Below are 27,988 nucleotides of genomic sequence, written 5' to 3'. Positions count from 1 at the left end.
AAGGCTTGTTCATTTTTCTTGGATAGGAGGAGAGCTCAGCCTTTGCCTCCAAGCCAAAGGGCTGAAAGGAAGAGAATGAGTTTGAAGTTTTGAGGATGGACAAGCCTCCGAAACTCAGAAATTCTGTATCACACAAGATTGATTTTCTCCAAGTACAAGAGGCCTCGGGTGAAAATGATCCTTCACAGCCCCGTGGCCAGGAGCCAGCAGGAGGCTGAAACACAAAGGAGGCATCGTGCTTCCCTCGAGATGTCAGGAGCTTTTGATAAATTTAAATTCATTCTGGTAAATGAAAAATTCCTGGGATCTTTCCTTCATGTTAACATGTGCAGTAATATTTCAAATTTATATAATTACACCAAAAAAAACCAGAACCGTTTAAAAAAATGATTCAGTCCTTCCCGCCTTTTTTTTTTTTTTCATGTTTAAAATGTTCTATTTCTTTTTCCCAGGCCTGATGTAAGAAAGGAAAACTAAATGCAACCAGCCCTAAAAATGTCAGAGAGGAAAACAATGTGTCATACCAAATAAAATCTAAACAAGCTCTGTCCAAAATCTGGGAACACAGCACCAAATATCTGCTGTGAGCAGGGGAACAGAGCAAATCCTAGGAAGTTTTAAAATCCCTCTCAGGATTCACCTACAGACCAAAAGAGGTTGTGGAAATAAGATTTGCCAGATGTCCCAGTATAAATCAGGATTTTTAATATTCCTCCTGACGTGCCATTAACCTCACCAAGATTTCCACACATGCCATGTGGCAAACTTGCCATAAAACCCAGACACACGTGGGCAGAGGACAAGGGAGAAGCCTGAATTCAGCTCCTTCAGTTTTCCATGCCTGGAAGAGAGGCAGGAGAACAAGGAGACAAAGAAAACCAGGTTGGATGTAAAATAAAGACTGAAAGAGTGAATGCAGCCCAGATGGGTGAGGCAGCACAGATCCTGCAGGTTGCTCCAGGAGAAAAGCTCAGAGCTTGTCTAGAGAGGAAGGAAGAGAAAAAAAAAGGAATTTTTTTTATCATGCTCACTTCAAGATTAACTTTCTGCAGCCTAAAATAAACCCTCCTGTTGAAGTGCATTCAAACACACTCAAATCAATGTTCTGATAGTGTCATGTGGAAGGGACACAGGCTTGTCCTGGAGGTAAGGTCACTGCTACCCAACAAATTAACTTCTCCTTACACTAAAAATAATATCCCTCACCCTCTAATCAGTAAGCACTCAGCCCTCAGAAAAAAGCTTTTTCTTTTTAAATGAGAATATTTACAACAGGTAATAGGGAAACTAAATCAGCCCTTAGGAAGTATTTAAGTCTAAAGAGGTGCACAGAGTCAGTGCTCTCTCCTTTCCCCAGCAGAAATGGGATATTTCTGCAGAGCTGAAAGGGATAAAGTTTATCATGGCCACTGAACACCTGCCTCCACTTAACCCTTTGGGGACTTTCTGCTTCAGCTGCTTTTTTCAATGGGGTGAGTAGATCAACAGGGCTCTAAATTCTTCACAAACTGTCTTCCCCCTGCCTGTTTTCAACAATATCTTACCAGACAGTCTTTCAACACAGGGTCTCCATCCTTATGGTTTTCCAAAAGACTCCAACTGAGGGATCACAGAAAGTCAGTTTTGTTCCTGCCAAGTATTTGAGCTCAGATCCCCCCTGTTCATTGTGTCAATCACTTGTCTGGGCTGGGTCAAGAGTTACTCCCAGACCCAGATGCAATCCAGGATTTTGCAGTGATTGTCTCCTTGTCCTGCTCCTGAAACTCCATACTGCTCTGTATCCAGCCACAGATTCTTGTAATATATAAAATATTCTTGTAAATATTATTATTCTTGTAAATATTATTATTCTTGCAAAATTCTCGTAATATATAAAGTTATGCAAGTGTATTACCGATATTCATACAATTCATCTTTATCTCTGTGTGTATGTAAAATATACAGCACATTTTTTTAGGTACTTTTGTTTTAAAAATATGTTCAAAAGCAAAGAGTTTACTGAGAAAAAAAAAAAAACTTGGGGAAACACCACAGAGGAAAACGAGTGTGAGGCTTCATTAATATCAAAGTCAAATATTTTGTGTTTTATTGGGAGGTTCATGTAAAATACTTGAAGGAAGTGAACAGCAGCAGCAAGAAGCTGACAGCAGAAATGAGCTGCTCTTGCTGTTTTGCAGAGAGCTGCTTTAAAGCCAGATGAAAAGTCCAGATAATCTTATCTCAGCACACAAGTGTAAGTGTGCCCTATTTATTTACACACTTTATTCTGAAACATATTGAATGTTCTTAGTTGCAAGCAGCAAAGCTCCTTTCCCCCAGCCTTGTTTAAATAAAACTGGTATTGTTACAGATTATTTTCATTTCTAAGCCTAAATGCAGGATAGCTGGAATTGGAAGGATATTTCTCTTTTGGAGCCCAGCACTACAGAAATCTGGCATCAAAAGTACAATAGAAAACAGAGTTTGGTGGGAAGTTCAGCTGCTTCACTACCCTGCTCTGAATAGAGCAGAAAACTTCTATTAATTCCCTGCTGTTCCAGCCAGGGCAGGTCAATTCCCTCACCACCAGGCTGGAGACTCTTCCTGCAGGGTTGGAATTAACCCTGTTCATGCTGCTCACAAAGTCCCCAAGCAGCACTGCCAGGAAGAAATGTGGCTTTTCAAAACTAAATTCCAAACTCTGCAATACAGACAGGCCAATTATTCTAAAATCTGGGCTAATCTGCAGCTTCTCAGGCCCTGAAATCTGGCCATCATCAGTGCAGCCACAGGGACAAAGTGTGGGAGTTCTGTCATAAAAACACAACTTGGATTTCCACTCTATGCTGGCAGAGTGGGAACAGCTGAAAACTCCTTGGAATAAAGCACAAAGTGCTCAAAACAGGGACAGTTTACCCAAAATACATGGAAAAAACTGCTTCAAGCATACCCCATGAAAAAATTATTTGATAATCACCAACTCAGGTCTAATATAACACTTTTTGCCATGTCAGATTTAAAAGCTGAATCACAAACCTGGTATTTTAACAACAGTATCATGGCAGGTACCTGCTGCAAGTACCAGAAAAAATATGTTGCTGTAAATTCAAGGTTTGCAACTAAAATCAGATTTATAAAGGAAAAAACAAAAGGCAATAATTAAGCATGTGAATGAGGATTTGCTAACAAGAGTTTGAAGTCACTTTAGATGGGAGTGGGGTCGAGCTCTTTGTACCTTGCAGAGTTTGGAGCAAGGGGAGAGCAGGAGGAAGAAGTTTCACCAAGAGGCAAAACCATTCCTTCATCTTCCTGTGCTGCATCCACCACTCACTCCCCAAGCTGGAAAACTCTGCTCATTGCTGAGTTCAAGGTGTCAGCCTACAGAGAATTACTTCACCTGCCTACAGATCCACTTCCCAGCAATGGGAACAGCACTTTTTGCCTGCCTAAGGAGGAACATAATAAGGAAAATGATGTCAAGGATCAGAAAGTTTTGGGGTACTTACAGTGATTAGGACTTTGGGGACCAGAAAATAGGAGAAAATGGTGGTTTAGCCAAGAATCAGTATGGAAACCACTCCACAGTGCTTTGAAGTTCAGCTCAGCAACAATATTTAATAAAATGGATGGACACTAAACCAACTTCATCCTTCCTTGTGGTGTCAGCAATCAAATATCTGCACAGAGAGAGACCTGCCCCTGAACAGTGCTCCCTTTTTGGGCTGAAACCCCCTCATTTGGCTCATTTGAGTAGAATTATGGCAGCCCAGTGCTCAGAGATGCAGAGCATTTGGCTTCCCAAGTGTCAGCACACAGAACCTCAGGAAAACTTGTAATCAATCTGCTGTGCCCACCTAAAATCCTTTCTCCCTCTCTCCTCAGTGAAGATGACACTCCAAGCACATGTTTAATATCCAAATGTCTCTTTCCAATAAAAAAAAAAAACCACATTTAGAAATGCTTAACTGGCTGTGGGAAAGAATTCATGTTCAGGAGAGGATCCAAAAGGGTGGCCACAAATGTGCCCTGTGGATTTTGGGCAAGGCAGAAAGAAGAAGTCCAGACTGTCTCCTTTTCTGTGCAGCTGCCCCGTGCTGTGTAAGGACTGAAAAATCTCTTCCCACTTACCACAGAAAGAAGTAGGAGAGTGTCAATGGTGCCAAAGCTCAGAGGATGACAAAGAAACCAACAAAACCCAAAAGAAAAAAAATAAAAAATCAGTTGCTATTTTCCCAAACAATTCTAGGAACACAAATATGGTTTTATAGATTTAAGTAATTTTTTCTTAATGGAAAAAAAAAAATAAAAGAGAGCTGTAATACCATAAAGTTATATAAGCTCCAACAAAAGCTGCTTATTAAGAGGAAAGCTTTAACTACCAGAATTTCATGCCAAGAAGCCAAGTGGCAGGCGGCTGCCACATGCCAGCAGAAGGAATTCATGGATCCAGGAGGAACTTGCTCCATTGTTTAAGCAACTGATTTGTTAAGATATGGGCACTGGAAAAGCCAAAGGGCCTGAGAGTTCTCTCCAGTGTGGTGGCTGCATCCAGGCACAGGCATCCCACCCACTCTTACTCTATTAACTACAGATGGCAGGGAAATGAGGGAGGAAAAACACAATATGCCACAGCTCTTTCCCACAGAGACTGAGCAATATCAGCGGATCACACTGTGTTATTTAAATCTGGGAGACTAAAAATACAGTTCTTTATTGCTCTGGAATGTGAAGCCTAAGAGCAGTTCCACAATCTGAGGTAACAAACCTAAGGATGTCCCACAGTTCCTCCCTGTGCCCTGGATTTGGTGTGCATTATGTTGCTGCAGACCTTTTCCCCTTAGTAAAACAAACAAACAAACAGGCAAGCACATGCTACTAATTTTATTTACATTACACATTATCGACCAAATCTATATTTGGGGTTCTTTCCAGACCACCAAGGCTCTCCTAACAGGGACTTCTCACTGAGCAGAGAAACAAAAAAACCCCAGAAAAATCTTGTCATTTCAGTATTAATGAAATAGATGCAGGGAGAGACACATTCCCATCTCAAAAGGGGAATGTCCATTATCCATATATTCAAAAATACTAATGCAGCAGACTCTGATCATTATATAGTGACAGCAAATTTGGTTCTATCACTCCTCCCCTCCTCCAGCTGAGGAAACCTGGAAATCTGCAGAGATATTTGAGCCTGACAGGAATCCCAGAAAGAGCAGAGACATCTTCAGTCAGCAAAGGCTGATCCAGGGCGAGCTCAAAGCCTCCCATTGACTTCCCAAGGGCTGCACCAACCTGTGCATCCACCCTGTGCCAAGCAGGACTTGCTGCCAGGAATGTAATCCCCCCCAGCTCTGCCCTGTCCAATTTAAACATCTCCAGCCCTGCAGCTTCAATAACCTCCCTTGCACGATTATTCACTCCCAGAGATTTTATTCGTAGGAAATTCTGGAATTTACCTGAGGTTTCCTTGTCTGCATTGGCTCCCTCTCCTTTTTACAGCCATGCCTTGCTCTAAATAACACCCCTGTCCCTGCTGGTAGCACAAAGATGTGCACAAAACATCATCCCCTTCATTTAAAATAAAAACACAGAATTGATTTTGGACTTTTTCCTCCAGGGCTTCAGCCCAATTTGTTGAAAACTTTGATAGGGTATTAGAGGTGTGCTCCCAGGGCAGTGCAGTGACAGCCCCTGGCCTTGCTGCTCCTGTGTCCCTTCATCTTCACGTTCCTTTCAGCCAAACAGCAAAAATCGGGTTTGGGGGATGTTTTTACGAACAAATATCTATTTATTGCTGCCTAAATCCCTTTTCCTTCCTTTGTGACAGAACTATAGAGAAGGGAAAACAGGCAGAGGTTAGATTGCAAGGCAGAGGTTGGAATAGGTGACCCCAAGTTCCCTGGAGCAGCATTACAAGGATTCCACAATTTATAAAATTCAGGCATTCTGCATCCTGGAAAACAGCAGGATTCTGGCACAAGTGACTGACACCATTACACAGGACACAAACCTCCTTACCTAAAGTCTGATTAATAAATATTAAAAGGCTGAGTTTGATCTTTCCAGAACAGCAGCAGACCTCATAAACAGGGTGATGTCAGATGGAGATTACTAGGGCAAAAAAAAACCTGCTGGGGTTTGTAATGGAAGGAGGAAAAGCTAAACACAGCCTCAGACTCCTGAGATTACAGGTCAGCCCATTTGAATAAAAAATTGAGTATTAAAAAAGGGGTGGGCTGTATGTGTCTCCATGTATTTTGGGGGGAAGGAGGAAGGAGAAAGGGGAAAAGTAATACTCATTATTTGAGCAGGGCATGCCTTTTCTTTCTTGGCAATCTCTGCCTTCTCTTTTCAACAGACACATCCTTTGGGGCCTGAATTGTGAGTTAGACACATGTCCAGAGAGAAACAGGCCTCTGTTTTCTGTAGAACAACAGACTACTTATTTTTCAGTACAGACAACCCCTCCTATCTGGTATTTAACTTACATGTAAACTAGTCCCAGCAGAGCTACCCCTCTTAATGGCTCACACAACCCTGGAAAACAGATTTTTTTTTCTGCTCTTGGACTGGACTCATCACTGATGCATTAACTCAAAACGACAGTGAACCCAAGTCTATTCAGTTTTGTGGGCTGGTGTCGAGTGATGAGGCTTCTTGGCAGACTTGTACTACTTGGGAAGGCAGGAGTGAATCAAAGACTATTACACAGATACAGCAAAAACATTAGAGACATTCTGACATGCTCAATCCTTTCAGAATGTTTGATGTTCTGCTGTTCTCAAGTGACTCATGTGATTAATAAAGTAGATATATTTGTCATCTCCTTGGACAGAACTAGAAATGTACTTTGCTAGGAGCAAAAACAAATAGGCTTTGAGAGAAACACCACAGGTGAAGGAATACCACCCACAGCAGCAGGGATGTGCACTGCAGGAACTCCCTTTTTTCTGGGAATTCCCAGGAGCAGGGACAGAAGGAAGTTTTGGGATCATGGAATACAGTTTAGGTCTGAATCAGTTTTGCTGTCTGTGAGTGCTCGTATCAAAAAGCATTTTGTACTCCAGCAGGTCTGACAGGAGAAAAAACTTGGGTATGATACCATTATTGCTTTAATTAAGGAGTATATTTGTAAAGGTCTGAATAAACAGGTGAGGGAAATATTCACAAAGACTAAATGGAAGCTTTGGTTTCTCCAGGATCCCTTTAGAGTCACCAAGATATCCAGGGTAAAAGAGATGGGGCAGAGTGCTCTGGCCATGCCCCTCCCAAACTGTGTCCTAACAGATGTAAATCTTATTTCTTGTTAAAACACAACCCTCACAGCCTCCCAAGACTATGAAAGGCTTTATTCTCCTCACCCTGGCAAGTTTTCTCTCTCATATCTAAATTAAGCCTATTCTGCTTTAAATTAAGTCAAATATCTTTTGTCTTAGCAATCACTGCCATTGGGAATAAGCTGTTCTCTTCTTCCTTGTAACAGCTGATGTAATAACAACTCCCAATGTATCCTTTTTATTCTTTTTGATGATGCAATTAAGCTCATCTATCCTTATCAGTGAGGTTTTCAATTCTTGCAGCTCTCCCTGGATGTTCTCCAGCAGGTCCCTGCCTTTCTCCAGAGCCACTTCCCAAAGTCACTTTTCCTGCTGCTGGGGGTCTGTCCCATGCTGAGCAGAGATTTCTTGTGCCCCGCTGGTTGTGCTGCTGCCTGCACAGCCAAACACAACGTTTGCCTTCCTCTTCTTCCCCTTCCAGCTCCCAAATCCTTTCCAAAGAGCTGCAACCCAACCAGTTCCTCTTCTGTCATTTACACAGGTGGTTTCTGCTTCAGGAGTTTAATACATTGCACTTCTTGTATTTCTTCTATTTCTCCAGTTTGGTAAGATCATTGTGAACGTGCCTCCCATCCCTCCCACCCAGAGCTCTCCAGCACAACTGCTGCTCCCATTCCCAGTTTGCTCCCAGAAGAACCAAACCACCAGGCCCAAGGTTTTTCAGATATTTGGAGGATCTCTGTTTTCCCTGCATGGAAATGACTCCAATCCTGCCTTTACAGAGTTTCACTCAGCTCCTGTGTCTGTCCCTGCCATCAGAAGTTTACACCAACTCCAGACACGCTGCCATGTCCCCCCCAAGGCTTGATAAGCTGCTCTGAGGGGAAAGGAGGTTGGTGTGACAGGATTTGGCCCTGACAAAACCATTTTAACTCGCCATTTATCTCCTTGTTATCTCCCAGCTGCTTGCAAATACTTTATCTGCTGTTAAACAGATTGATGTCGAAATCCTCACACTCATTTTTTGCTTCCTTCCCAATTTTTTAGGTTTCCCCCCATCAGCACACAGGGTCTCTCGCTCCTCAGCCTGACCTGGGCTCAACAATTTCCTCAGAGGTTGAAGAACTGACAGGAGAAATCCTAAAACATCTCATTTATCCAAGTATTCCCTAACAGTTTTTTCTCATTCTCCACTGAGATTGCAGTGCTGATGTCTTTGCATTCCTGGTGTCTGCTGGGTTTTTCAGGGCAGGGTCAAAAGCAGTGCAAAAAAAAAGAGCATTAAGGATTTCAGCCTTTGGTTTCAATCTCCAGAACATTTCCTGTGCACTGAGTCACAAGTCAGCATTTTCTCCTGGCTTTCTCTTTTCCTGCCCCCTTCATTATCTCTTGGAGCTTCAAGCCCAGTTCTGTGCCTCAGCTTTTCTGATTTTGTTGTTGTTTTTATCCTAAATTTCTGTACTGACCTCTGGTAATTTCATTCACAGATTTAAAATACCTTCCTCTCCTATCCAGGGCCTCTCTCTTTCTCTTTTATTCACACCCAGCATTCCCAAATCTAAAGTATAATAATGTTTTCCATAAGTAAATTTAAATACTTTGTCTCTTCAGATTTGCTTCCCATAAGATATGAACTTTAATCTAACAAATCACAGTATTTTTATATCATCCCTCTTATTTCCTAAGGAATTTGAACTCCATCATTCCAAATTGTTCATTAAAATACTTCCCAAAGTCACAATAGCAAATTTATGAGCACTTTGTTATTTTATAACTGAGAAAAGAGCATTTCAACCCCACATTTGGCAATTTTCAAGAAATGCCATAAAATGCATTTATTTGATGAAGGAGACAAGTTTTGAAATAATTACCACCTCCAAAACCAAACTGATAATGATTTTTCCCTGTCAGCATCCCACTCCCCTCCCCAAATCCACCAACCTGGGCAGCTGGGAATGGCAGGAGGCTTTTGCAGGATTGGGAAGGACAGGGATGGGAGGCAGTGGTTGAGAAGTTTGGGCTCAGGAATAAGGATTTAATATATGGGAGATGGCTCCATAAGGCACACCTAGATAGGTCACAGACTGCTTTCAAATAAAGAAATAACTAAAAATGCTTTCATCTTGGAATTTTGGTGAAAGAGGCATATGGAAGAGCAGATCCCCAGCTTTTGTTCCCAGACCTGCTATGGGGTTTTTTTGGGGAGCACATACAAGATTTAACCTGTACTCCTCTACAAGCATCTAAAAGGAAAAAAAGTACATAACCCACAGCAAGGCACTGTGAAAAAAATCAGAATTGTTTGTAAACAGTTCTGAGCATCCTTGATCCAAACTACTGTTAAAAAAATCGGTAATTTCTGCATACCATCACCAGAGAAATAAAAACAGAGTGCACGGCATTTCTTTTCAAAAGAACATCGAGATGATTTGCTTTTTTCTGATGCCTGCCAAGCTGCAATAAGAACCATATTTTCTGCATGAAATTTAACACCCAGAAGAAACTGTAAAGGACCAGAGGGTCTCCTGTCCCTCTACACTTATTACTGCTGTGAGCACCATGAGCATATGGAAAGAACACTCTCTGGGTTGCCTGGAGATGATGTAAATACAGATAAGTGCATTCATCTGTTTAAAAATGAATAAAAAGAAAAGAAAACCTCCAGATCTTATTAAATAAGTTATCACAAAAATATGAAAGTACATCTTTGCAGTGCATCAATCCAGACACATCATTTTTTACATGTTTTATATGTTTTGGTTTTATGTGCCTTTTCCTTTAGCTGCACTTCATGTTTCTCAGAACTCAGGAAAAAAAAAAAAAAACCAATATTCTGACACACAAAATTTATTTGGGTACCTCCCATTCTGACTCAACACATACCAATGGCCTAAACTACAGATTATCAGCTCCAGGAATATCATTCAAGAAACAACACCAAAGGATGACAGGTGGTCAAAACCTGCTTTTTATCCTTTTTCTGCTTTCCATCACCCAGCTCTTCCTACTGCTGCTCCCCCTAAGCCAGGCAAAGTGAGTGCAAATATTAATTCTAATATAGAAATTGTGCACATTTCTCCACGAGCAGCTCCTCTTCCATCCCTGAGAAAAAGCAGCTGCTCCAGCCTAGAGCAGGGCAAATCCAAACAGATTACACTCAAGTGCTGCTTTATGGGAGATTTAGGAGAGACCACAATAATCCTAAATCTGATCCCCTGCATGACACATGCCACAATTCCCCCTATCCAGTGGTTCTGCACACATCCAAGTGTGGCTGTGAGCACATTGTTCCCCAAGTCAGCCCTGACTTAAAGGCTCCCAAGTGATGAAGAGCCTCCCACATCATTTGACTGTTTGTTTTCCACAAATAGCTCCTTTCCAAGTCAAAAACTCGCAGAAGAAAATGAAGTTGGCTCCCTTGAGTTCAAGCTGGAGATTTAAGAGTTTGTCCCCGCTGCAAACCACGCTGAAATGGAGAATTCCAGGAGCAAAGCTGGGAAGCAGAAATGGGGCACCAGAAGGTCCACATGGGGAAAGGACCTCGCCTGAAACATCACCAAGTACAGAGGGTCTGTGCCAGACACCCGAAATAAATGATGTGTCTTCACAGCAAACCGGTCTGATTCATTTCTGCTGACTTAAGTCTGGGTATTTAAAACAAACTCTGAACAAAAATACCTTTTTGTTTACAAGACTTAGCTTTCCAAATGGCTGTCTCCAAAGATGGCATTTTCCAGACAGCCCTGGATGCTGAGGGATCCTTTGGGAATGCACCTGGGTGGCTTCAGGACTTAAAGTCGTGTCACTGTCACTATCAGAGCCCCAACCCTTGGCATCCATCCTTCCACAGGGGCTGTGCCATGGATCCCAAGGAAGAGAGAACTGCACAGGGAATGGGTTTGTACCCAAAGAGCCAATTCCAGGATTAACCCTCAGCCTTCATTCTTTAGTGGAAAACTACACAGCAAAATTAAACCTGCAGCAAAACAAGGATTAGTCCATCCCAAGAGCAGGTAATGAGTGACAAAAGCTGTTCTCATCCCAGAGACCATCCTGTCACCCCCTTTTCCTTGATCTCCCCACCTGCCTTTATGAAGTCAAATCAAAAATTATATTTTGTTATAGCCCAGTCTTAAAAGTTTGGATGAAACCAAAAGAAATCTCCACTGGGCTGTAGCCTGTTAATGATACCGTGCTCTCCTCTGGCTCCCTGCCAGAGAGTGAACAGTGCCAACATTTGCAGACTTCCAACAGGAAATTAAATAACTGCCCTGTTGGAAATATAAACCCATTTACAGTGGTCAGGCTTGCATTTTCCAAAACAACGATACAGTTTGTGCACGTAAAGCTCGAGGAAAATTTGTCAGAAGATTCAGCGAAGCGAATATGAAACAAAGCCTTATGGAAAGGTGTTTTACACAGGTCTCCAAATTAGAGCTTTATCAGGTGTATTTCCTGCCCTGAGGCTTCTGTAGGAACAATTCTGGGCCCTTTAGTGAGTGCTGCACACACACATCCCCCATGGCTGAAGATTAACAGTGCTCCTGCTTATTTCATACTTTTCTATATTCTTTCATTTATTCCTCAAGTATTGTTTTGGGGAGCATATATAAAGTGCTGCTGCAGGCTTGGGAGAGTCTGGGCTTTACTTTTAATCAGTTTTGTGACTTTTGGTCAAATCTCTGCTCCAGGCTTCCCTTCCTCCTCACACACTTTGTCACACAGAATCATGGAATCATGGAATGGTTTGGGTTGGGAGGGACCTTAAAGCTGCTCCTGTTTCAACCCTGACACCTTTCACTATCCCAGGGTGATCCAAGCCCTGGCCTTAGACATTTCCAGGTATCCAGGGACAGCCACAGCTGTTCTGGGCACCTCTGTCAGGGCCTCACACCCTCACAGCCAAGAATTTATTCCTGATATCCAACCCAAACCTCCTGCCTTTCAGTTTGAAGTCATTCCCCCTTGTCCTGTCACTAAATGCCCTTGTAAAAAGTTAATCCCCACCTTTCTTGAATAGATATTGAAGGGAGAGGCAAATTCCCATTTTAGTCACTGGAGTTTCACCACTGCCATCACCACTGAGCTCTACACTGTGGAAATTCCAGAGAAGGGAGCCTGTTCCTTCCCAAGGGTTTGTAAACCTTGTCCAGGCCCCACAGGTACAACACATAATAAATATTATATTCTGAAAGCATTATTGATTAGCAAATTTGACTCTCATCTTCACTTCTCTTCATCACCCAACTGTTGAAACCTTTTTCCTCTGCCACCTCCCTGCTGCTGGCGTTTAGTCAGAAATCACACGGACACACAATCCGGGAGAGGAAGAGGCAGGCAGAATATTCAATATATATATATTCAATAACAGGAACATTCAGCAGGGAGAGCAGCAGTAGAAATTCCACACTTAAAGGATTAGAAAACCATCCTTCACATTTTTGCCAACACAAGATAGTGACGACTGTAGTGTTGTTCTCTGATATTATTTCTTTGTTGTTTATTATTATTTCTTTGCACCCTGCATGAGTGCAAACCTCACCTTTTCATCAATGAACCCTTCCCTACATTCACTGTAAACAGTCTAAAGTTGCAGGTACAGAATGCCCCCTCCTCCCAATAGTGCTACCTTGTATTTTTGCACAGTAGGGCCTTTCATTCAAGGATCTGAACTTGTATTACACAGGTGGGTAAACATCATTATCCAGCGTCACTTGGATTGTTGCAAGTCCATGGCAAACCTGCAGCAGAGTCATTCCCTAAAGGGCAGATTTCCCTGGAGCCAGCACTCATCCCACTGGAGTAAAGACAACTTACAGAAGAAAGAGTTTGTGGCATCAACCCACTAAGAAAGTTCCTCCCACTAATCAAAATCATATGGAAAGAATTGCTTGGAAAAATCCCATTTCCTTAAGAAACTCTTCTTAAATGGACTGAAGAGTCACAAAAAGACATTATCTGTGTTTGTATTTTCAAGCTTCACCTCGAGTTTTAGATGTATGCACATAAAATTAAGAATTGTGCAAAGTAGAAAGACACCTCTACATCGCTGCTTTTCTTGCTCCTTCCCTTCCTGCTCTTCCACCACACAAGCTGGGTTGAAGCCCTTGGAAAACCTGACCAGTGACACCACTCCCCTGGCATGTGATGAATGATTTGCATCTTTCACATTCCCATTCTGCAGAAGTCACTGGGAGCAGGAAAACGAGCGAGGAAAAAGCAGCGCATTTGCAAGTGGCAGGAAAAGCAGCAGCAGGGGTAGAGCCCTAAAAAGCCTCAGTGAGCTCTCAGATGCCCCAGGACACCACTAAGCAACAGTCAGGGCTCACTTTCAAGTCTCTCTCTCCTGTAAATGAAAAACAACTCTTAAGTCTCACTCGCTTAGGCGCTGCTCCAGGAAGGCACTCAGGCGGGATCTAACGTTAAACACAAAACTGGGCCCGTTTAAATCAACTGCGCTGTTTACAGTTCCAATCTATGGGTAAGTGCTCTGCTGGACTGGGGCCTTGAGCAGTGATTGTTGTTTAACACTTTCTTTAAGTTATCCTGCCAGTTGCTGGTGTCTCAGCAAACTTCATCTCTTTCCCATCCGCTGCATCCCCTGGTGTTCCTTGAACAAACACAGATGTCCCCGGTTTGAGCACTGAGATTCTGCCACCGCAGCCATCTAGGATGGAGCAGATATTAAATGCAAAGATTTCCTCAAGACAAGAATAAATTAGCACCATTCACTGGCAACAGAGGAAAAGAGGCCAAAGCAGGCAGTGGGGCAAAGGGAACTGATAGGGAAGGGGAAATCAAACCAGCCCTGAGAAGGAGGTAACAGCTTGAGGTGTTTTTCCTCCCCACAGCCACTGCCCAGGGAGGAAGATCAGCAGGAGGAGTTCTCACTTCTTGCTGTGGCTGATAAAACACCAGACCCTGCCACAGGATTTGCCTGCTGGGAAGCACCAGAGACATCTGCAGCAGCGCCCTTTTCCAGCTTTTCCAGCACCAGTTTGCCCAGAACAGCCTCCCACCAGTGTCTCCTTGCCAAGACTCATTGTCACAGCCCCAGCCTCGGTGACATCCCAGGGCCATCCCAGCTGGATGAGGCATCACCACAGCAGATGGGACAGAGGAGCAGCAGCAGCTCTTTGGCCTCTCCCCCATCTCTGCCACCACAAAGACACCACCAGACAACAGAGGAATGATTTCAGTAACCAAAGGGAACGACTTCTTTTAAATCAGAGCCGAAGCAACTGCTTAAACAGACCTCAGAACAGTCAGCAGGGGATCCCTTTGAAAAAACAAGACTCCCAAGGACCGTGAAGAAGAAAAACCACACTGGAGAGCAGAGATTAGAAAAGAGGAAAGAAACAGCATGAGGAGGAAGGAGTATCATGTGCTCTGCTAACTGCACCTCTTAATGAAAAGAACACAAGTGTTTCTCAGTAAAACAATGTCACTGCACATCCCTGTTACAGCACACATTTAAAAAAGGGATATATTCCTGTTCTTCCAAATGCTGAAGGGTTTCCATTCATCTGGCTGCAGCATGTTACAGAACTGCCTTACAGCAAGATAATCTCTAGAAAGCCTGGGCTGTTATTCATATATTGAAACATAAGTAAGATATTATTGGTTTGGAAGCTGTCAAGACACTTCTCTGTGTGCTGCAGCAGAAGTCAGAACCAGACATTATTCAGCCCCTACCCAAGGCTTCCATTGGACACTGGAAAAATCAAAGACCAGAAACCCTTTGGGGTGTTGACATTATTTTCTAAACTAAATCATCACCAGTGTAGTTCCCGTTCACATAAAACTAATTTTATTTGAGATATAAAGCTTCTAATATAAACAAAGTTTCTGACAGAAAAAACAGGTCAATCATTGTAGCTGCCATGGCAAATAATACTGCAGATTTTTCACTTGTTAATACCCCTACAGGGTCTGGGCATGTGAACACCTGTAATCCTGCTCCCCAGTACCTTCTCTCCTGAAAATTAAAGTGGTACAAACAGATTTTTTACTTTTAATAACCCCAGTCAGTAAAAAATGGAAAATAAGCAAAGGGCATTAAAAACTGCATTGTTATTGGTGTGCCTGTGTTGTATTAGCCCAGACATGTCTGTGCTTGGAAACAAATTGATTGCATCTCTTGGTAAATCAGCCCCTCTGTGGAGAATGCACCAATCTCTCCCCAGATTAAAGAAGCAGCATCTGTTTATAAACACAAACCAACTGAGGAGCTGGCACTGCTGCAGGACTTCATGGCTTGTGTTTCTCTGCTGTTCATCATGTGCATGTAAGGGCTGAACTACAGCACATCTCTAACACCACATCAGGGGATTCAGGTAAACCTCTAACTGTTCCATGTGTGCAGAAAAAATGCATTTAAACCGGATTTTTCAAAAATAAAATGCATGCAAAGTATGTGATGGAGCATTTATCACAGACTCTTTAACAATTCATTACCAGCATCGGGTACAGGATGCATTTATTCTGAATTTACTCGTGTGTAAGGAAGAACAGGTTTGCTCAAAATATCCTCCTGTGGCTTTAAAGATCCAATTAAGCAAAGCACATTCCCAAAATGAAAGGGATGTTAATAGAAAACATCGAAGCAGTTGTTGGCTGACACAAGAATCCACTGAAACCCAAACAACCCCCCAGGACCTTGAATTGCCAATAGAAATGATCCATCAGAGCAGCTCAAAGGCACAGTCCCGAGAGTGCTCTGTTCCTCTGAAGGAATGTGAGTGAAAAAGCAGCTGCACTGTGGGATGGAGCCTTCAAACCTCCCAGCATTTCTGAATAAACCTTTTACCAAAGACACAGCAAATCCCAAAGTTCAGCGCACAAAGTTTCGCCTCCAAAGCTGCAACAATTCAGTCCCACAGAGAGCAAATTTGTCATGAAAACACAAGAAAATAACAAAAATAACCAAAAAATCCACCCTGGCAAGCAGGCACTAAAAGTGAATTTCCAAATATTTGGTGTTTGTGGTCTCCAGAGGTGACCCTCCTGCATCTTCAGACATCCCAGCATCCAGAAATGAGGTGGAAACCCCAGAAGTAATTTGGATTAAAACCAGGGCAGGAGTGTTGGTACAGGCCAGAAAAGGGTTTGCCAGACCCTCCCCTGCCAGGTGCACCCCTTTTCCAGCACATTTTCAGCTGGGCTGATGCCCAAAATAAACCACTGAAGTCCCAAATCCCAAACATCAAAGATGAATGAGCACAAAGTATCTAAAATGTTTCCTAGTTTGGCTGGAACTGGGAAATTCTGCAGAACTCCAGAAAGGATCAAGCTCTGTTCAACAGGAAAGAGACACTTGAAGCTGCCTCCCCTTTCACATCATCTGAACAAATGTTTGATAGATTCAGGCAAAACAGAAAAATCCTGAAGATTATAAAATCTTCTCTCTACATACACAAAAATCACTCATTCCACAATGCTCTGCAGTGATGAGGAAAGCAATAAAAGCCAAAAAAGCCACATAAGAGACTGGAACGGGAGTTGCTTCCCAGACAAAATTTAAAAACACAGCATTAAACATTTCCTTTTTTATCTTTATATTATCTTTATATTCCTCTAAAATGTGAGAAGTTCTTGCTCAGAGAACTATTGCTGTCCTTGAACTGCACATACAATTATTAAATATAGGTTCCAAGAACAAATATTGTCTCAAGTTGCAACAGCTTTCACCAAGTACTGCAAATGTTTTCCTGACACACAAATGGAGTTAAAATTTGGAAATTTAAATTTAGAGTTCCACGTTCAGTCTGAGAAATATTCCTCACAGAAATGTTGTCTTTTCATTAGGATTTAAGTGAATTCTGTATTATTTATTAGTAGGCAAATGAGATGCCTTTTGTGCACATTTTTGGAGGAAAAGTGGGGTTATTATGGTTCAGGTTGGTAGAGAGCATGAGAACATATATGGAACAAAAAGTGCAACCATTTGCATTTGGCTGCTCGTTTGAACCCCATGAATATTTTTGGATAATATTTTGTTTGGAGAAATCCAATCCCACCCCTGAGCAGCGTTTTTCCTGTCTGCAAAGTCCTGGCTTTGTCCTTCCCTGGGCCAGCCATGGCAGAACAGCCCCCGTGTGCTCCCACAGCCAGCGCTGGAAGTGACACTCGTCTTTCATCCCTGCAAGCTGAGCCAGCCCCACATCACACCCAGATCAAAACCATCCCTTCTCCCATGGCATTTGGTGCAGGAAGCAAAGGGAACACTGGATCCTGCTTCAAGACAAAATCCCAAGTATTCCTGTTTCACACGTTCTGCAGCGAGTGTTTCCCAGCGCTGGGAAAGGGCACCGGCACAACCCCAGGACAAAATCCCACAGGACAAAATCCATCCCGGTGGTACCAGCGTCTATTTTTGATGTTGGGAAACACTCAGGAGTTGTAGCAGTTCAATGGAGCAAAACAAAACGTTTCACCCATTTCTTTAAGTACTTTGAGTCTGACAAAGTCCATGAGAGGAACTGCATTTCCCTGTTTTTCGGGATAAAACATTCCAGGACACTCTACATCTGCTCACTGCTGGATGAAGTGTGTCTGGAAACAAAGCAGCAAAAGCATTTTCTAGGGAAAAAAAGTGGATTTAATTCTAAAAATAAGGAAAATATATCAAAATAAATTTTCAGTGTACTTTCTTTGTGTACTGGTAACAAGTACCATCATTAGCAGGAACGAGTTCATTCTTTGGAGTTCTCTTAAGGCAATAATATCCCACACCAGGGGTTGGCACATCGTGACTTTCACGTGGAAAGTCTGTCTTCCTTTACACAGGAAATACTTCAGCTGGCTGAAAGCAACTGCCCACTAAAGTTACTAAAAGATTCATTACATGCATCCTCTAAAGGATTCTGGCAGAAAATCTGTCAGGCTCTGCTGCTCAGATTGACTGTCTTAATCAGCACTGCTGAATGACTGAGCCATAACCAGGATCTTCAGGCTCTTGTAGGATCTTTAAGACAGCAAAGCGAGTAGAGATCAAAAATTATTTCCTTGCTGCACTCAGTCATCTTGAGTGTAATCCCCAACATCTCTGGTGTCAGTAATTCCCAGTGAGAACAGAGCAACAAACAGCAGGATAATATCAAGCCTTGATACCTGATGAAATGAAAGCTAAATTAGCACAATAATCCTTCAAGAACATAAGTGCCTTCTCAAGGAGCCTGACACCAGCTTATACAGGCAAGGGCAGAAAAAAACCTATAAAATTCACTTTGGTGAGATAATGCAACAAAAGCTGAAGAAAGTTGAGCCTCCTATCACCACACATCCATCCCTTGCAACATTTCAAATGATTTTACAGTTCTTCTGACAGATCTGTACATAGACACCTCTCAGCAAATTACATGGAATATATACACACCTAATCCCTCCTTGCACTGCTGAGACAGAATTCTTCCCCTCAGGCCTTGTCAGTTATTACAATTAGTCCAGGTGAAGTTACCCTTGATAATCTCAGGAGATAATAACTGGCAGGAGGAATAGGATAACAGAACATCCGACAATTACAGGGTTTGGGTAGGGGATTTCTGTAGAGCTGACAACAAAATAAACAGCACCTGATGCACAAACCTGTGCAGGAGCCTGAACTCTGATTTTCCCAATTCCCATTGCTGTCCCTGCTGTGACCCTGCTGGATGGGCTGTGATGCCCGAGGCCACAGCTTCACTCATTTACTGACAGAGAACACTCCAGTTAAGACTTTGGCGCTGCATTCTGTCAAAACTTTCTGAAAAGTGGGATTGCTTTTAGAGCTAACCATGGATTTTTCAAGTTGGATGTACCAGAGGTACTGCACAATAAATAAAATTGAGACCAAAAAATTCACCCAGTGCTTCAGAGACTTCAGAATGATCTCGGATGAGAGAACTGAAAACACCCCATAAATGACAACAGAGCAACCTTACATGTTCAGATTCCCAAAAATCCTTGTAGAGGTGTCCTGCTTACAGGAGTCACTTCCACCAGGAGATATTGTTACCCTGCCAAAGGCCTCATGACAAGGAAAAGCTGTTATTTTGCAGGTGGTCTCTCCTTCTTTTTTGAACAAATTCCCTGAAAATTCACTGTACTGAGACCACCTTTTCCTCTTTCCCCCAGTACCAGCCCTCAACTTTTGAAGTTTTCAAGACAGATCAAAGAACTTCCCCAGAACCATTAGGACCTACAGAAATGTTGAAAGCAGAGCCACAAGTGTGATCAATGCCAAATGTGGCTCCCCAGTGAAACCAGTTCAGGAAGGAAGGAATGGCCCAGTTCACTTAATGCCCAACCTAATCTGTCTCACCCTGAACAGCTCAGCCAACAAAATATTGATATTGACATTCCCTGGAGGTTTTCAGCCCAAAATGAGAGGGGTTGGTCACACAGCTCCTCATATCAGGATTATATTTGCTGCTGGAAAAAGTAGGAGACTGCAGATTTTAAGAGAAAATTGTCTAAGTTCTGCACATAAAATACTCTCAAGTTTGTGAATGTTTTACTGCTGCTCAGGGGTCACTACACAGAGTCAGAAATACTCATTAGGATTTAAAAAAAAGATCAATCACAAACAGAGAATGCAAGAACATAAATCACATCCTACAAACAGGCTCTCAAAAGGAAAAGGGCAAATCAGATATCATCTCTCCCTACATAACACAAGAAAATCAGATCAGTATTTTTTTTTAATCCCTGACAAAATATGATTTTACTAATAAGATTCCCCTACAGTGAGAAGATGCCTTTACAGCTCCTTCCCTTGCCTGGGCCTCTTTTTGGAGAATTTATGTAGCAGAGGGGACTGAAAGGAGCAAAATCCCTTTAAGGGTTTTTACCAGGGTGTCCCAAGGCTTTCCTAAAGCTCTTTGCTCTTCTAAGAATGCAGTTTATACACAGGTAAAATGCTACTGTTTTTAATATACTGAAGAACAATTTTTTTTTTTCAACACAGAGCAACAAATTCTGCACAGAGAAGATAATGACAACATCCAGCTTATGGGAATGACCCAAAACTCGGGAGAAAAGGGGTCTGGAACTCCAATGGTGCTCCACTGCTGCATCCACTAGAATGCATTCTCTTATCCAACACCAGGTTTCAATTATTCATCTCCTAATCAACTTCAGATTGACTTATTTAAAAGGATGCAATTTTAACAATAAATCTCATGGACAGTGTTAATTAAAAGCTAAATCCTGCCCTGAGCTGGATGCCCAAGGTCTATGAGAATGTTCACAGCCCATTTATTTACTCCAGTATTGTGTCAGTTATTGAATTACAGTAAATTAAAAACACAGTGACAGAGCAATAGCTGAAATAAGTGAGGCTTGTTGCATCTCACTTACAAAGGTTGCCAGACTTGGGCTCTGTCAGGCTGCCAAGAAAAGTGAATGTAAAAGTCAGGGGCCCTCAGTTGAGAAACATCTCCTCTGGTGAGTGTGAAGTGTTTCAGCCTCAGAGATGCCAGCAGGCAGAAGCAAAGGTCCACCACGAGCTCTTCCTTGGCCTCCTGAAAGCATTTAATGATATAAATCCATCTTCCTGACAATCAGCTGGGAATTAAATGACCTCTTGTCACTGGAGGTGAAACCCACTGAAAGCAGAGCTCAACGTGGTGCTCTCTCCACTCAGCACGTTCTGGAGAAAAAGAGATGTCTCCATCGTGCTACAGATTTTCATTAAATTCACAGAGAGATAATGTGTTTTATAAAGAAAAATCCAAACATATGGAATGAATAATTAACATATACAAAAAAGAATTTAAAATGAAAACGCACAGAATGCTCGTTACTTATACAGCACATCAAGTACTTCAGAGTAAACAAAACAATTATAAAGACACTTCCTTTCATTTGAAGCCAAGTTAATTTTGGAGAAGAGATGCTCACCCATGATAACTGACCCCTTACAGGAAAAACTGGGAGAGGCAAGAGCTGTTGTAAATACAGTGCAGACTGCACAGGGCTCAGATATACATTAACTCCATAAAGGTGTCACAGGTGAGAAATTCCCTCCACAATGAGGATGATTCCTCCCCACAAGAAGAAAAGTTGACAGAGGTTTTGCAAAGAGGACCTCACTTGAGGAAAACCAGATCTAATCTTAGTTCTAACACTGATTTTATTTCTTTATCATCTGACCAAACTCGTGTCTTCTAGAGATCTCTGTGTGTTCACAGTCACACTTGTGTTTGAGGACAGAACGACTGAAACTGAATTCAGAGAGAAAACAGGAGTGGATGTCAACGTGGTAAGAGCTAAAGGCTCTCCAGAATTTTGAAATTAAGGTCACCCAGATGCCAATCCCTCCTTCTCCAGCACATGTTCTTGCTCTGCAGGAGTAGCCATGGTGTTCTATATGGACCTGCCACACCATGGACAGCCTCAGGCAGCTCATTACCTTTACACCCTTCATCCTCTAAAGCTCAGCTTAGCATCCTCAGGGGGAATTGGGCCACCAGAGCAGCTTTGCAGAGGAGCGATCACACTGTGACTGTGGAAGTGCACATCCTTCCAGAGCCAGTCTCAAATTCCCAGGGTAGGAAAAGCATCCCCTGCTCCACTCCCAGTCTCTGGAGGGAATGTGTGAGGGGGTTACAAAGCTGCCGAGCGTTTTCCCCTCGCTTATCTCTGATCTCTCCATTTCCCATGGCCTGCTGCTGTGCTCTGGCTCGCAGCTCCACCATTCCAGCTCCTTCCTGGATCTGCCTGGAGCAGATGATGTTCAGGGCTGTGCTGCAGACAGACAGAGCATCTGGGAACGGGACAGGGGGATGCACCAGGGACAGCCCTTGGAGGGAAGGAGCAGAAGGTCACAGGAAGCCCTCGTGCCGTATCAGTTTCAGCATATGACCTGAGCAGCTTGAAAAAAAGCTTTTAATAAAATGCAGGCTTCCCCCAGAGCCTGCACAAACTTTTCTCAAGAACTCACCCAGATATGAAACTTTCCCAGTGCATATTGGAATGGCAAAGTCCTAACTTAAAGCTAGTCCCAAATATCTGTGAGTGAGTGAAAGCACATCTCAGCACAGCCCAGAACATCAGCAGGGCTTATAGAGACCAGGGAACATCTGCACAAAGTTCCCAACACTTCTGCTCCAGCTCCTGGGGACACTGGCTGCCTGTACACACAGACACTTGCCTTTTTTGTTGGGCTTTTTTAGCTTTCCCTGACACAAAAAAGCAGACAGATTTTCTTTGCCTTCAACATTCCCAGGGCACAATAAATACGCCCAGGATTCCTGTCTCCAGTGTGACATCATGGAATCAGAGAATCCTGAGCTGGAAGGGACCCCAAAGGATCATCCAGTCCAACACCCCAACAATCCCACCCTGTCCCTGAGAGTGTTGTTTGAGTTCTCCTGGAGCTCTGCAGGTTTGGGGCTGTGCCCATTCCCTGAGGAGCCTGGGCAGTGCCTAAATACCCTCTGGGGGAAGAACCTTTATTCCTGATATCCAGCCTAAACCTCCCCCGACTGGGTCTCAGCCATTTCCCAGAGTCACTGGTAACAAGAGCAAAGAGATCAGATGAATCTCAGCAGGGCCCAGGTGGGTTAAGCCAGGCCTGGACCACCAAACTGGCTTAACCAAACTCAACCAGCCAAGAGGGACACAGCACCAGCCCCCACCCACACCAGGACATGTCTTGCAAGACCATTTTTTGCTGTCCTCTACCCTCTCTGATCCACCACCCTCCACACAACTCTCCAAAGGGGTTTCTTAGAACGGGATATCAAGCACAAAAACCCCACAGAAGCTGGTGAAGCAACAAAGCAGCCTTGAGCTGAGCTTTCTGCTGCTCCTGCCATGGGTGTGAGCTCCATGGAATGACTCGCTGAGAAACACCAGAGAAAGGGCAGCTCTGTACACACAGCCCTGACCTCACAGCCCATCCATCCCTGGCAGTCCCTCCTCCACGGCTCTGCTGTGTCCTCTGCTCCTGTTGGTGACCACTCTGCACTGTTTTTTCTGTTTTTTCAGGAATCCTACATGACAACCATCCTCCAAATCTGTGCCCATCCCACCAACACGAACCACGGGATCCTTTCCACAAGCCACCAGGCACTTCCCTTCATCCACTGCCCTGCAGATTTCCTTGGAAACGGTGGCACTGCAGCGTCTCCACTTCGGGAGGAGATCCTGGAAAGCAATCTTCCTCACACCGGGATGCTGGCATGGAAGCAGGCTGAGGAGCCTGGCTTATTGCTTTCCTCACTAAGGGGTTCCTTTCTCAAGCTACTTCTTTTCCCCAAGCTGCCTGACTTTGGCAGAGCACCATTTTCAATATTACATTGCATTAGAGTCCAAATATAGGCAAGTTCTTTTATTTTGTGTTATATTCCCTGGGGGACTTCAAAGAATTTCACTATTAAATAATAGGAATATTTAGAGCTTTATCATTACATCACACACTAGTGATATATAGATATATATATATATATTTAACCTGAAATTATTCAGTTTTTCCACCTTGGCAAACTTCACAGCCCCCCCTTGGCTATCCTGTCGTTCCAGCCCAATTAAATGACATTAAACATGTTCAAGCCTCTCACATGCCACACTCCTGGCAAGGACAGCAGTGACTCTGCTTGTAAACAGACAGGAAGAAAAAAAAATAATTGTAACTTCCTCTTCAGCACCTGACCAAATGAAACTTTACACCAAATGTAGAATTTCAGGAATTTTAAAGCACTTCATCATAAAGGATGCAAAACTGCAGTCATCACCCTCACAGAAGCATCCTTCAGCTAACACCAGTATTTTGTTGTTATTTACAAAGAACCATTGACAACTGCTCTCATTTATTCATTTCACTGCTGTTCCATTTATAAACGTGCAGATTCATTGACTTTCAATATCCCCTTGATTACAATGAAAAAGGAGCAAGAAAAGCCCTACAAAGCCCCAAACCCAGAATTTCTTTGAGCTCAGCTTTAGGGAGTTGATTTCAAGACACAGCACGGGGTTTGCTAATTTTTAAAAGCAGAAACCTGCATCAAAGACAGCACCTTAACAGCAAAATAACTGCATTTGCTATTCGTTTAAGTGTTTCGATATGGAGGAATCTGTCAAAATGCAGGCTGGGTGATCACCCCACCTTTGCCTGGCTGGTGTGAGACTCTCCAGCTGTGCCAGGGAACAATTTCCCCTGGGAAGCAGCAGCACCCATCCCCGGGATACCCACAGCAAGGTGAGATCACACCAGTCAAGCACATCCCTAAAAACTGCATCTTGAGACACCACATTTCACACAACAACTGTGGGAACATCCAATTTGCAGCTGAGGATGACTGAGGGGATTTTTTTTCCAAGGTTTAGGGAAGGAAAGGTTTACACTTTTTCTTTTGTCTGAGTTAACTTTCTACACGTTTCTGGCTTGCAAGACAATCGCTGTGTGTAAAGCAGCTGCATTTAGTTAGAGATTTTTTAAAAGAGTTTTCAACTCTGAGGTGCTCTTTGGAGTCCCAGCAGCCTGCTGGATTTCTACATCTGTTTCCAAAGAGCAGGATCCAGTGTCACACCTCAGGGAAACTTTTTTCCCCCATCTCTTTGCCTACTTAAATCCATACACAAGCTTTAAAACACTCCCCTGCCTAACTCTCATTTGCAACACTTTAAATCCCTGCGAGGACGTAATTAACACGGCAGTTTCAGTAGAAGTTAATTATAGAAACAAAGAAACGATGTCCTGAAGATAATTTGCTGCTACTTCAAGCCACTTTTGTCAAGAAATACAAGGCTGCAACCTCAAACAGTGACATCTAGCCTCATCCTCTTAGAGGCTTAAAGCAACAAAAGCATTTTGTTTGTTTATAAACTCATTCCTGATAGTGGCTGAAGCAGCAGCCTGTGACCCAGGGATGAAACAATTAACCACAGGGACTAATCAGGAGCTGTGGAACTTTATCTCACAACTTTCAAGGAAATCAGCAGCACCCCTGCAATCTAAAACACAATCTAGAGATCTGCGGGTTTACTCCATGCTTTTAAAATGGTTTTTTTCTATTATTCACACCTCTTTCATTGCGACTCCTGACAAAGTTACATGATCTGGAAGAACAATAATCGAGCTGAGCTGGGAATATCCAGCACCACGCACTGCAAAAAATATCCGAGCTGGAGAGTCGCTGTTCCTTAAATTGACATTAACTTTGTGCTTTTATTTGGAACTCTGGGCCAGCCCTTGAGCACAAGTTAAAGGCAGTGAATGTACAAAGCCTTTGGGGTTGTTTTGCTCCTTACAAGGAAAGGTCATGGACAAAAAGGCAGCAGCAGGAGCCAGTGGTCCACATTCTCTTTCTGAACATGTCAGGGTTAAAGGGTAGAGACTGAAGATTCTGTCTGGGCTGGGTTTCTGATACAGTAAATTCTATTTACCCAACCACTACAGTCACCTTAAAGAAATCTGTAAAACTTTTTAGAACAGGCTTATCCTTTGTCTGGTTTTTGAATTGGTGTTGGATGTTCAGGTTCCCTTATTCTTCCACAAAACCTAGTATGTGATTGAACATGTGATAGATGTCTATCTATAAAAAATAAATAAATCACTTGATCTGCCCATGAATCCACGCTGCAAGCATTTGCCAAAGATATTATTTAAAATACAGGAAATAAATACTTCACTGTGGAAAGTAACTGTACATAATCACAGATCACAGTCCAGGCTGGAAGGGAACTCGAAGGATCACCTGGTCCAGCCTTTTGTGGGAAAAGGAGCCTTGCTGAGATTATCCAGACTCATCTTGGAAACCTCCAGCCACGGGGATCCCACCACATCTCTGGGGTTGTAATTCCAGTGAATTATCATTCTCACTATAAAAAAAGGGTTTTTATATTGAGCTGAAACCCCTCTTGGTGTAACTTGTGCTACATGACCTGTATTGTAATGATTACATTAATATACAATGATTAATAATGACTATATTAATATATGCACGTAAAGGTGAATTCATACTCCAATATGGGTATTTCCCAGCAGAATGCACAGGAAATAAGAAATGGACAGTTTCAGATCCAATGTGATCAGTTGCTTTATGTTAATGGGGTTTTATTTTTCCCTTCCAGGCTCTTTGACACATGCAGAAACACTCTGAAATTATCTGAAAAACCAGGGGGGAAATAGCCTTTTTTGCCCCTTTAAAAAATACAGCTATTTGTTAAACATACACAGCAATCCCTGGAGACGTTAGAAAACAACTTTTGAATTTTTTCCCATTGAAATATCATGAAGAATTCCGACCCCAAGCTAGAACTCATCCAGCCATTGAATCTGCACCACGAGACTCCTGGGACATCGGGAAGTCATTCCAACACTCCCTCACTCTCATTCCCGGGAATAGCATCCTCAGGGACACGCTGGAACACCGGCACAAATCCAGGGTATGACAAGAGACTTGTATCTGTTAGCTACGAGCAACTTTTTAAAGGCAGTTATCCCACAGAATTTATAATTTGGGTTAAATTTAGGCTTTTTCATCAACTTTTTCTCTTTTGGCGTTTCTTTCTTCACTTCCTTAAATATTAAATACAGGCGTATTTTCAACCAGCACTTCTCAGAGATGAGTTCTGATTGAAGTACCCACCACAAAACACTTTGGAGGAGCCGGAGCTCACGTACATCCAACTCTCAGTGAAATTCTCATGCAGGCGTCCAAAAACACTGCTCACTTTTTACTGACTTGGCCTGAAGGAATCAGTCCTTGCCCAATTCCAGCTATCCCAACTCCAAGCTCCCTTTATGCCTGGGCTTTGCTATGTTTTACACATAAATCCCATAAAGCAAAAAGGCTGGAATCAGAACCATGATAAAGCAGCAGGATCGCGGGATAAATATCACTGGCTAAAAGCAAAACGGAGACGCTTTCTTTTGGTTGAAAAGAAACAAATAAATAAACAAACCTTTTTGAGGGGTGCAAGGGGGGGAGATGGCAAAACATGCCCCGGGAGCCGGCTCTAAGGGACAAGTCCCCAGTGCGGTAACACACCTCGGGCACCATCAATCACGGACCGCAAAGCGGGACCGCCTGGCAATGGTTACGCACTGGCCCCAACACTTGGAAAGAGCTTTTTTACCAAGCAATTAAACACAGACCGAGCATAAACCTCCGAGCCGGTTAACGGGAGGCGGTTTGGGGGTAGCCGGGCTCCCCTGGGTGCCTGCCCGGCTCCTCTGATCGCAGCCGGGACCGCCGCCCGCCGTGTCCCCCTTACCTTGCGTGGCGTCCCCGGGCTCGGCGCGGCTGCCCGCTCGCAGCAACAGCAGCAGCGGGAGCAGCAGCGGGAGGCTCCCGTCCGCGCCGCCCGGCTGCTGCATTCCTGAGCCGGCGCTGCTCCCGCATCCACCGCGGGGCCGCCGCTCCTCCGTCCCGCGCTGTGCCGGCGGGCGGGCGGGGAAGGCGGGGAGGGAGCGGGGCCGGGCCGGCCGCCCTCAGCCCCCTCAGCCCTGCCCGCCCTCAGCGCTGCCCGGCCCCGCAGCGCCCCCGCGCGGCCGCGCGCCGCCCGCCGCCGCCATTTTGTCCCCGCGCCGAGGAGCCGCCCGCCCTCAGAGGCGCTCGGGCCGGCCTGGAGGAGCTGGGAGGGCGGCGGTGCTGGGACATCGCCTTCCCTTCCCCAGGCCTGGCGGAGCTGGGAGGGCGGCGGTGCTGGGACATCGCCTTCCCTTCCCCAGACCTGGCGGAGCTGGGAGGGCGGCGGTGCTGGGACATCGCCTTCCCTTCCCCAGGCCTGGCGGAGCTGTG

The 27,988-nt window shown here is 43.7% G+C and overlaps 1 protein-coding gene across 1 annotated transcript in view; it reads right to left on the bottom strand.

The window, feature by feature from the left end:
- ROR1 (receptor tyrosine kinase like orphan receptor 1) overlaps window positions 1-27,625 on the bottom strand; it is a 146,077-nt gene extending 118,452 nt beyond the window's left edge. Inside the window, exon 1 of the mRNA XM_058843074.1 lies at window positions 27,462-27,625. Coding sequence (XP_058699057.1) covers window positions 27,462-27,564 — 103 coding nt within the window. The 5' untranslated portion in view covers window positions 27,565-27,625. The remainder of the gene's footprint in view (window positions 1-27,461) is intronic.
- Between the last annotated feature and the right edge of the window lie 363 nt (window positions 27,626-27,988).

This window comes from Poecile atricapillus, chromosome 7, assembly GCF_030490865.1.
Source record: "Poecile atricapillus isolate bPoeAtr1 chromosome 7, bPoeAtr1.hap1, whole genome shotgun sequence".
NCBI lineage: Eukaryota > Metazoa > Chordata > Aves > Passeriformes > Paridae > Poecile > Poecile atricapillus.
Note: the sequence above shows the minus strand (reverse complement) of the source record. Positions and strands in the feature narration are given on the sequence as shown.